General features: G+C 39.9%; 1 protein-coding gene across 1 annotated transcript; it reads right to left on the reverse strand.

Moving 5' to 3' along the window:
- Positions 1-204: 204 nt before the first annotated feature.
- LOC104078094 (beta-2-glycoprotein 1-like) lies at positions 205-6,874 on the reverse strand. The gene is made up of 8 exons (XM_009579605.1): positions 6,811-6,874; positions 5,503-5,679; positions 4,796-4,892; positions 3,358-3,434; positions 2,605-2,793; positions 1,827-2,006; positions 1,131-1,328; positions 205-275 (listed from the first exon to the last, which is right to left on the reverse strand). The coding sequence occupies exons 1-8, from the start codon at positions 6,872-6,874 to the stop codon at positions 205-207; spliced, it is 1,053 nt and encodes a 350-aa protein (XP_009577900.1).
- Positions 6,875-12,022: the final 5,148 nt, after the last annotated feature.

Raw genomic sequence — 12,022 nt, forward strand, 5'->3', positions numbered from 1 at the left:
AATGAAAGTTAATGGCTGAAATAATGTGTCATAGCTTGTGAAAGAGGCTGGTAGGGATGGTGGTTGGGAAAACAGCTGAGACTGCATTTGCAGAGAGTCCGGAGTTCACCTGGAAATTTACACTCACAGAACCTAAGTTTTCCTCTCATATATAATGTTTTGTCTCGGTAAGGCAGAGATTTAGTACTGTATTACTTCTCTGATTCATGGCTGATCTTCGCATGGTTTCATGTCTGATGGGTCCTTCTTCACAAGAGTTGAAAAAAAGCCACGTTCTGTTGGAAACAAGTTAAGAACTTGGGTTAAATTCTTGAAACATGATAGCTGAAAACAATATGTTTCATGTGCCCTGCTAGGTGAGCAATCAATCTTTGCATCATAGTAAAACCGCCAGAAGAAATACACTATTTTAATTTCTATTTTAATGAAAGCGAAGCTACATCCATCAGAAGCCAAGCCAAATGTGAGGAGAGATGTTTTCATCATGCATAGGCTGTGTTTTTTCCTTCACTTACAAATGAAAATAAAACTTACAAGGAATATTCTATGCAAGGGATATTGATAAAATAAATGCAAAGCATTTCCTCTTGCTGACAAACTTCAGTATTTTGTCTGTTTATTTATTCTAAAAACCTGTGTGCCTGTGAACGAGTTCCTCCAGCATCAATTCCTCACTGCAGCTGTCAGCTGCTTTTTAACACTCTCGGTCCAAAGTCAGAACCGGTGTGTTACCACTCAGCATAACATGGGAGTAATTCACCAGAATGGGAGCGAATACGTCAGGTTCTCAAGGCTGCAGCGGTGTTCAGGCTCTTTTCCCCTGTAGAAAACGTTGATCCAAGGATTCATGAAATCCTGGAATACTTTACATATGGCCTTTTGTTTGGGCTAGGCCGCCTTCTAAGAACAGAACAGGGATTAAAGCAGGGCTCTGACGTATCCAAAAGAAAACTCTTGCTGTGCATTCTTTCTTCCTCTCAGGCCATTTCTTCCTAAATACCCAAAAAGTTTAGTACAAGGCAGATTAATTAGCCAATCTAATAGGGCCCGAAGATGAATTGTGACATTGCCCCCACACTAAAGTGCTTGTTATTCCACCAACAGAAGCTGTTTTATGATTAGCCTCATACCTTTGAAACAGGCGGGGAGAGTAAGGTTGCCATCCACACATGGAACAGCTACGGTATAGGCACAGGATTTTTCTTTATTCTTGCAGAAGAAAGATACCGTTTCACCATGCTGAATGCCTTCCTTGAGGTCGTTCTGAACTCTCTTCTTCTCGCCGTTGTATAATACTACAGCTTTCTTAACTGGTATTTTACATGGTCCTGTAAAACAATCCAGTTATAAGCAATACGTAAGGATAATTAGAACTCTATTTTGAAAAGTGGGTAGATTAGATCCCATAAGAAATCTGTACAGGTGACAGTTGAGAATGAAAAATAATATGTCCCACACATACATAGTACTTCTGCTGGTATTACAATGCTGAAGAAATTCAGATCCCTAAGTATAGGGTCAAAAGTTTCCAGTGAATATTCAGCCTCAATAAAATTTCTAATTATATTAAATAAGAAGAGGAGGGGAAATACTCAGACAAATAAAGTTTCGTGGCTGATTATTGAAGTCAATTCAGATACATCATGTTATACAACGTTCAGTGCTGGGAGTGGTCTTAGATTATCAGGGCCTTGAAATTACTTTTTCGGTTTTGTTTTGAGGACAGCTCTTGCACAAAGGTGTAATAGCTCATTAACAATCAGAGCGGTGGTCTTTTAGGAAAATTCAATTTGATACGTGGTTTCTAATGGATAGTGTGTGTATACCTTTACAGGTTGGCTTTGTGGACCAGTTACCAGTCTTTTCACATCGGGAATGCTTAGGTCCGTCCAGCACGTAGCTGGACTGGCAGACGAAGCTGACGCTTTCATTATAGTGATACGTTCTACGAACAGCAAACTCTATGAATCCGTTTTCAATTCCTGTTGGAGTGGGGCATGTGACAACTGCGGTACAAAAACAAAAGCAAAGCTTTATCAATGTTGTGGTTCTATATACTTCGAAAAATGCATAAAACTTTCATGGTGGTTCATTTCAGCCTCTGGCACAGGAAAACATAGCCAGAGGAAAGATAGTTTAAAAGAAACCAATAAATAAATATTACTTGATTTAAACACACATCTATTGCAATCTGTGGTTATATCCAAAAACTACTTAAATGTGGCATAGTTTCACTGAAACCAGTGAAGTTCTTAGGGCTAAGGGCAAGGTTGTCTATTTCTTAGATTAACCCTAGCACTTAGTAGAATAAAATGTCCGCTGTGCTCTGGAGGCCAGGCTCTAATTCCCCTGTGAACCTCTGTGAACTACGTTTAGCAGGTCTTGTTTATATAACCTTTATACCTGCAACAAATATTTTGTCAATCCCATGTTGCGTGCAATCTTGTTAGCAATCAGCTTGCATTCAGAAGTCTGACTTTCAGAATAATTCTACTGTGTGTTTGCAATAACAATTGTAAAAAAAATTATTAAGGTTGTTCGTATAGTTTTATATATACAATTCTAGGGAATATTTTTAGGTCTTGATAAAATTAAGTTACTTACCCTTGCACTCTGGAATGCTGCTCCAGTTCCCGTTGGCCATGCAGGTAGCCGTCTCATTCCCAATAAGTGCGAGGGGAGGTACACATTCGAAAGTAATTGTGTCCAGGAAATTAGAAATATTTCCAGGTTTTAAGCGACGGTAAGAAAGGACTCCAAATTCAGGAAGCGAGGGAGGTGCACAAGTCACCGCTAGAAAAGCACAACATTCATAGAAATTAAAGCTTAAAGATCAAATTATTACTAGAATCACAGGAACAACAGGCTTATAACCAAATTAACCCACACCGCCCTTTATGGAAGCGTAGCTAATAGAACAAATAGTTCAGATTTAAAGTCTCAGTACGTAATTCATGATTTTTGCTCTATTTTTCAGACAATATTATGCAGTATATTGCTTTTTCAGTAAAGTGTTCATGCAGGACAGGTTATAGCAAAAACATGTATAACAATTGCAAAGGCGTGACTGTGCTCTTTTTATGTACAGGGAGAATGAATTTGAGTGGATAAGCATCTTACCTTCAGCTGTAAATAGCATCCCTGATCCTGGCCTTTTGTACAGACCTTTAAACTCTATTTCTCTAAAACTAGAATCCACACATCTAAACAGGCTTCTTCTTGATTTTTCCTAACCATTTTTTGCACAGCACTATAGGAAGCCTCTGAATAAGAGTATATGTAATTCTGAGCAATGTAAAGGAATCTTTCTGTAGTAAGAATAAGGATAGAGTAGTTCTTCAGTATTTAAACACATACGTTGACACTGTGGAAAAGTTCCACTCCACTTTCCATCTGCCATACATTGGCTCGTTCTCGTCCCAACAAGGTTGTAACTGAAAACAAAAAGACCTGGTTATCAGAAAGCTTAATGAGCACGGGGAAGAATCAAGTTGTTCTTTGCAAGGAAGATTACTGTTTCTCATAAACAGACTTAAGAGTCCAGTTCTGAAATCCTTCTCTAGTTCTAGCACTTACTGACCTCAAAGGAAGTTTAGATTCAGATATGAAAAATTGTTAGTATTCGAGTATTGCAAGTATCCAGACAAAAGGCTTGAAACAAGATGTTTTGATGTTTCAACTGTATATTCTATCTTATATATTAATTTCTACAAGTGATTAATACTGTGGATATATATGTAAGTAGTGAGCATTGATCTGTGATTGCTAATGTAAATGTTATGGTTTCTTGGGAGGAGTTCCCAGCTAATTATAGCAATTAGGATCAAACTATTGCAAAGAACTCAGCACTTTAGAACTAAAGTCACTGAGGTGCAGTATTTTATTTTCATGCCAGATAGCCCAATTTAATTTCCATATGCACTCTAAATGCTTCTCTGCCATCCTCTGTACTTACATTATCAGCCCTTACTCTGAGTTTTAAAGAAATGTTAATTGTGTATCTGTCATTGCAACATCACACAGCTGAAAACCAGTACATTGTAATTAGCAAAATGAAATCAAGTCCCATTGATACATTTGGTGTCATAGTTGAATTTATTTATTCCTTGTCTTGCTCCTGTTTTGTAGAAGGAGGAGGTAGCTGAGGCTGTTGATATTCTTCAGTGAACTCTAGGCCAGGTCTTACCTATGACCTTCCCAGGTAAGTACTGTTTATTAATTAATTACCTACATAAAATGAACTGGATGCTGCTATCAAATATTTCCCTGCATTTACCATAATTATTTTTCTTTAAGTGCATCCTCATTTCTAAAACTGGCAAGTAGCCTTGAGTAAAAGTGCATTTATTCTAGGGACCAAATTAGGATTAATCTCATGTTTTCATTTACTGAGCCTGGAAAGGCATAGAAGCAAAATTTTCAGTCTCCAGAGCCTAAAAGCATAACAACTTAGATGGAGATTATCTTCTCTCTGCTGTAGGATTTCATCTCATGATGTAATAAGAGGATTTCAAAAGCAGGGGAAAGCAGTCCAGAATAAATCTTTGTATAAAATCTCTGCTATTTTGATGGTTTCTGTATCTGTAAGACCTTGCTTTGGAGTAGCAAAGCTCCAGGATGTTATAGCCAAGACTGAAGAGAGGAAGATCACCATATATGCGATTTTTTTTTAGTTTCTGAAGTGGAGGTGCAGTTTTCTAAGCTCCCTGGCTTGCAATACTGCAGCAGGTGATACTAGAATGTAATATTGTGGTTTAGGTTATTTGTTTAACAGCATGAGGAAAGGAACGCTTACCCTGGATCACATGAAAAACTTATAGAACTCTGATAGTGGAGATCTATAAATTCAATTTTTCCATGCTGCAAGGGTCCAGGACTGGGACATCTCTTTGCTGTTAAGTAAAGATAAAAGAAGAATAATATTATTTCATGAGGCACGAAGCTAGGATAGTGGAAACGAGTTAATCTTAAAGGGGTCCTGGTGTTTTTCATGTTTCTCCACTCCCACGTACTATATTTCATAAGTTTAACTATTCTACATTTCTATCAAAATATAGTAATTTCAAAGTTTTTGTGATTAAGTAATTTTAAACACTTGATCGTCTGAGGAAAATAACTTCTATGCAATGAAATGGTAAAAATGAACAAAGAGGGATACAATAAATGCAGGTGTTATCGAGCAGTATATGTCCTTAGAGTGTAAGCACCGCTGGGCTGAGCCAGATGAAGGTTCACCTTGTGTCCAGTCTCCCTCACCATCCGGGAGCAGAGGCTTAAGGGAAAGCGTGGGACATGGGCGGGAAGATCCTTCCCCTGTTACTTGCCCCTCTTCTCCCCACACCCAGTTGTCTTCCGACAAGTAAGGAAAGAACAATCGGAAAACAGAAGTATATCAGTTTAAATATATCAGGTTAATCACGTGGACTACAAAATATCCTTTTCAGGTCAGCGCATGCGAAATGGTGTAAAATCTAGGAATAGGATTTGCTTTGTTTTACTTACGTAGGCATAACAGCGTATTGAGAGGCCACTTGCCCGTCGGGAGGCAGGTGTACTTCCTTTGGCCGTTATTGGGGACGAACCCAGGCCTACAGGTATATTCTATTTCCTCACCCACGTCATACACGCTTTTGTTTACGTCAATTGTGGCAAATAGCACTTCTGGTGGCCTGGGACAGACTGGAGGAAAGGAGACACTTTACAAGAAATTGGGCAGAAAGTTGGAGTTGTTTTTATTTCTCAGCTGGAAGCACAGGCTTCCATATTATCATCGACTACAGTATGTTCCTGCACTGAGCTAAACGGTCCTTCTGTAATCTATAAGTATTAGCCAGAAAAAAAATGCGTTCTTCCTCTTCTCCTCGGCAGATCTATCAGTGGCCCCAGTTAGATTTTCTGTCACTTTTTTTTACTAAAATTTACTTTTGCTGCAAAATGGATTTATGAAGGTATTCTGCAAAGTGAGTCAATTATGGTAAATTATCTTGGACAAAAGAGGGTGAGAGGGGCTTAGAAGCAAACTAATGCATTTCACTTTTAATCTAAATTAGTTTGGTGGGGTCAGCCTGAAATGAGATTATTATTTTTTTTTAATTAAATTTATTTTTCTCTGGGTTCCCCAATTTTTCTGTTCAGTGGGGCAAACACTCTGTTACATTAGACAGTTCTGATTCCAAAACAGCTTTAACATGTTGACAGCGTGAACATCTCGTCACCCGGAGAGCGATAACAGGAGGGGAGCAGCGAGGGAGGAGTGGAGGGTGCAGGCCGCGCTCCTGAAAAGGACATGGAGAGGCTCCTGCTGAGATTGTGGGGAGACAACAGAGGAACACAAAGCTCGTGCTGTAGAAATACATAGCAAACAGAGGGAGAGAGTGCATGAAACAGTGCCCAGAGCCCTTGGCGTGGGGGAAAGGAGGAGAAAAGCAAGGCAGGAGCCGTGCCGGACAGCCCCTGCGGCGGAGGGGAAAGCGAGGTGAGCGGAGAGCTGGGCAGAGGGACGGAGCGAGGTTATCTCCTGGCCCACGCAATGCCCCCGGCATGCAGGCAACCTGGTTTGCACAACTTCTGTCAATATTTCTTCTGTTTTCCTCCATTTTATACTTTTGTATACAGCAGTTCACCTCACCGTAGGAAGAGACGGAGTAAGGAATGGAAGGGAAAAAAAGAGGAAATAGCTTTCAGAGAAAACTCCCCTTCGAAACACTTGACCTGAATTGTCTGAAGGCTTTAAAATCCTGTTGCTTTCTCCAGCTTCCCTCTTTCACACTTCAGGGTAGTATTGGCTGTTAGAAAGTGGAAGACACTTACCTTTCGCTGCAAGAGCACAGTGGCTCAGAGCAACTGCGCACGCAAGCAGTGCCAGGGAGTGCATTGCTGCCAGTCCGCCAGCCCGAATGACCCTCGCTCCAGTGTTTCTTCCCTTAAAAACAAAGGCATCCACAAAAGGATGGTTACATATTAACTCTTTGTATTTATTCCCATCCCAGTAAACAGAAGATAAAAGGTTCCTTGTGTTGCATGTAATAACGGATGAAACAACCATCACATGTTGCATTCATACATAATGCAGGGATTCAAATAGCGATCTCTGCTGAAAACATCTCCTCTCCGGTTGTTTCTGCAGAGCATCTCCTGTTGGGACCGATGTTTTTGAAAAAACAATATTATCTTCTCAGCATCTTTAGAGGATGAGGATGTTTGGAATACGATATTGGATCAAATAATAGAACTGTCACTAAGAAGCTTTTGTTTATCACCCAAGCGTGTACACTTCTACGTACCAAAAAGTCCTGTGAGTTATAACAAAATCTTTTTAAGGCAAAATGATTAGTGTTGGAGTGACATTGGTATTGTCATACGCCTCCAGTGATGATACCAACTTCATGCCGGTTTACACTAGATGATGACATGGCCTGAAATTCAGGCTTCGGAGGCCTGTTTGATCAGATCCGTGTCGTCAATAAGCATCTTTCAATTAACAGATAACTAAAAGCAGCAGAGACAGGGCTTACGATGCCAGCGCTGCAGGAAAAGGGAAATAATGATTCTGGTCTGCGCTTATGTGTGACAAGGGGGTCAAACCTAAATCTTTTTTTTTTTGGTGGTATAAAAACTTGTTTTGGTTCTGTGATTTGGGGTCATCAAGTCAAAACTCCACAGATATCAGCTGAGGTTCTGATCACTGCAGTTCTCCTAATTTAGCAGATTTTAACTGCAGGAGCATCTGAAGTGCAACCAAAATAACATTTGTGTAATTATTGTTCCACAGTTTGGTGTTTCTAATCTAAGTATCCTCCTTCCCTGCTGACTCACAGCCTGTGAGGGGGAGTGAGGGACATTTGAAGCTCTAACGAGAAGCTAGGTTATGTCAAACTCTTACTGCTGTGATCTTAAATAGTTTGTTTATTTTTGTTTTATAAAGTTTCTCTGTTTGCATTTAAAACACGAATTTTAGCCACAACATTAAACAATCGGGAACATGCTATTCTTCTCAGAAAGAAAATGCTGTGAATGTCCTGCACAAAGTATTTACCGAATATGCAGTGCCAAAGGGCAAAATACCACTGCTAAATCAACAGAAAAAATTGAATTCATTTTCTGTATTTACATCTGATCATTTTTCCATTTGTCACAGCCTGCTTCTTCCTCTTCTCTTTCTCTACAAAATTTCACAAGTATCTCTTCCCTTCCCAACACACTGCAATGCTGTAATGAACTGTCTTGCTTCTGGTTTAAATCCTCCCTTAGATCTGCCTGCTATTGTGATTAGATTCTTTTCTGTGTTTAAAATAGCACAGGAATAGATGGGCACAATTTTATCCATGTCAACGTTGACCATATGATCACTTCTCACTGTGCTCAGCAGATGGCAGAATGTACTCTACCATATCCCGTACAGATATAAACGTGGTGATGGAAAACTTTTTTATACTACTTTAAGAAGAGGAAAAAACCTGGCTTAAATTATGTGCACATTGATTTTTCCATAGATTTTGTGTGTGATTACTGGTTTTAAAATTGAAAGTAAACCTGAATAATTGCATCTGAAACTGAAAGATGAATGAATATTTAAGTATGCGTTTCACACAACGGCATAATAACTGACAATATTGTGATTCTTTTTGAAAACGTATTTCTCTGCAATAAGAAGCATTAGAATGTACGTTACAAATAAATAACTGTGTCTTTCCCAGTAACTGGAGAAGACGTGATTATTATTGCATGGATTCACCTTGGCAGACCATAAGCAAACCAATCTAGTTCTTTCTGTATTTGGTGATAGTATGCAATTATATATATGATTTTCCATCAAATCTAACCCACTCCTTTAACACATGTGCTATTTATTATTTTAGCTCCTATAAACCCAGTCATGAAGCAGAACTTTCTTTCGTTAGCGACCATATAAATACAGAGCAGACTGATGGTCTCTACCACAAATAGTATTATATTCTAAGGAAAGAAATGGTAGCTGCAAGCGGAGAAAGTAGTGCAAGAACACCCTGAGATGATATCGGCTATGATATGCGGAGTATCAGGATCACAGCAGTCTAATTGTTACCTGCTTTTGGGCTAGCATAACCTAAAAGGAAAATATGCAGGAGGGATGTGAACGAACTGGCTTTGCAGCAGCAGTGTTGCCCAGGTAAAAAAAGAAGGACAGCATAGCAGAGATCAAGAGTGCATGGTTGAAAAAGATAGCAATTAAATGATGGAGACCAGCATCACTGGCTGATCAGAGTGGTTTCAGTAAGGAATAAGAGAGAGGAAGAGGATAAGCCAGCAAAGGCCTTAAAAGTTAAAGTAAAAATGTCATATGGAAAAGAAGAAGGAAAAAAATAGTAGAGGGATGCTAAAAGAAAAATGATGAAAAACGGTCTATGCAGCAGCATTCTTCATTGACACCGGGGGTCAGCTGGAGCTGCCATGACAATAGGAAAAGACATTGTATTAATCGGGACACAAGATAATAAGGTGGACAAAGACTTTCAGACAGAAATTGGTCTCTCCTAGTGATATTATGCAGAAAGTTGGCAAGAACTAGACAGACTGAAGGTCAGTGCGAGTAACAGTTCCCCCAGCTAATGAGCCAGACCTTATGTCCTTCCTCTAGTCTGTCTGCTTCTTTAGCTGATGGTGTAATTTTCCTGATATTGTAGGGTATGTCACACCTCTGATCCTGCCACAGACTCCCTGGCAGTCCGTCCTTCCGAACAATGAGTCTGCATTACCCACCATTCTCAAGATTTTATGACTGTTCTTCAACCAGAAAACGCACGACGCAGCCCGTTCAAAATGCAGATGTTTCTCAGATCAACAGGAATGTGTTGATTAGGGCCTGAGATAGAATATTAACGAGAAGCCTGAATGCAGTCCTCCCTTACGTGCCAGCATCCGCTTGCTGAGGCACTCTCTCTGGCGTGGAAGCTGGCCTTGGGACTGTACTTGGACCAACAATCTCATCCTTTTCCTGCAAGGATAAGATATTCAGATTCCAGCTTCCTTCATGCTGTTCCTTTTGTTTCACATGTCAGTCACTTTCCATGTGTACAGCCGTTCTTCTCTCCGGAGTATGAAGTGGTGATGGTCAGAAGGGTAACGGATGTATCCCTGTTCCTCTGCAGGAGCAGGTGTTGTCATGGGTCCCATCGTGGCCCTTCATGTTGCCAAGATAGTTCTATTAATATTTGTTCAAAGTTCATTTATGTGCTGCACAAACATTTTTATCGCCTCTACTCAACACATCCAATATTGAAGTGAGTGCCCCACTGCACTGAAAAGATAAGACATAACAAGTAAGAAGTTAAACTGAGTCATTTTTAGCCTTAAAGAAAAATAATTACATTCAGTTCTGGACAAGTTGAAACTATTCCTACTTCTTAAATACTAGTTGCATTTCATACTTAATGTAGAACTGTATAGACAATTTAGATGTATACATTCATTATTAGCAAAATATTCAGCCAGCCAGAAGCCAAGATCCATTTGCAGTGAATTATTTTCCAGTGAAAGTTTGCTTCATGTGTTTGGAGATGTTGGAGACAGGCACACAGTAACTGTTACTAAAAAAAAGTGTCTCAGTGACACAAAAAGTAGTCAGTGCCTATATAATTCTTGAAAGGATTATTTTCACTTAGTAGCATATTTTAGGAGTAAACTGCAGTTCTAGTTCCCACTGGTGCTCCACAATTGTTTTTCTGAAGTTAGCGAAATAATTATAATTTTAGTCCTAGACCTTAAATCGCTTTAAGCACCCACCAGTTTACTGGAAGCGTAGCATTAAAATGCCCAATCCTGTATTAATCTGAGATATCAGAGGGGTGGCACTAACAACTTTTCCAGGTGGTAGCAGGCATCTATTCTCTCTCAGAGGCATGACGGTGTTCTAGTTTTCACGTACATCAAATTCACAGTGTACAAAACGAGAGCTTTAAAGCGACTTCCTCCTCTTCGCCTTCTCATTTCCTGCACAGAAAATCCGGAGAATCTCTCTCACAGTTCTACTGTGACCCAAATATTGTGAAACAGTCTGTTCCTCTGATAAATTCATCAAAACTCTGTCTAAAAAATCCTGTGTTAAATTGCTTCATCGGGAATGTTAAATTATGAAGCCTTGGGGGCAAGTTATTCTCTATGAGAGTTTGAATCGCAGTGAACAGATTTGCAAGGGACAATTTTTGAGATGTTGACATAAAAGCACGGTATGGAGCCACAGACCTTCCCGCCCTTTTTTGCCTTGTCCCACCTTTTTGCCTTTTCCCTCGGTGCAGGTGTAGAGCTACACAATTGCACTCAAGGAAGGAGCCAGCCATCGTAAGAGAGGTCAGAAAAGACAGGGTGCTCTCCAAGCTCAAGCCAAACTGTTTCTCTTCTCCCATCAAGCTGGAAACAAAGTTTTCAAGATTCCCTTCATCATTATCGTTCTGCTTTCTATTAAGCCAGATATCACAGATTTCCATGAAAGCAGCATCTGACCTTGGTTTTTATATATATATATAGCCTCAGGTTGTCATCTTGTTTACAAGGCAGAGAGAGTTCAGACCTGGTCAGGATCTGATGCAAGCCCTCTAAGGAAAGCGCGCTGCTGCAGGAATGTACTTTACACTTTCAGTACATCAAAAATGTCATTAGCATTTTACCACTTTGTGATACCACAGCGGAGCAATCCGTGCTCGTTTTCATCCCAGGATGACTCCATCCCTCCCGATAAAGGATTTCTCTGGGTAAACAAGAACGCTTTTAAATTGCCTGTGCCTCCCCTGGCACATTGCCATCATACTATCAGAAAGCCCAACTGCCACCAGATTTATTTACTGCCATTCTTAGGTTTTCCCAAGTGACGGATAAGAGGATCAATAATCGAGAAGCCGTTTGGAATATTCAGCCACATTAAAAACTTCATTGAAAGGTGCGTGTGTCTAAAAGCAGCCGAGAATTGATGCTCTTTGGCTGTGTCGGAGGTGTCTGTTGGTATCGCCTGATAAATCGACAGCTTCAATCTAGGTAGATCCTATGATCT

This window comes from Fulmarus glacialis, unplaced genomic scaffold (assembly GCF_000690835.1).
Source record: "Fulmarus glacialis isolate BGI_N327 unplaced genomic scaffold, ASM69083v1 scaffold3166, whole genome shotgun sequence".
Classification (NCBI taxonomy): domain Eukaryota; kingdom Metazoa; phylum Chordata; class Aves; order Procellariiformes; family Procellariidae; genus Fulmarus; species Fulmarus glacialis.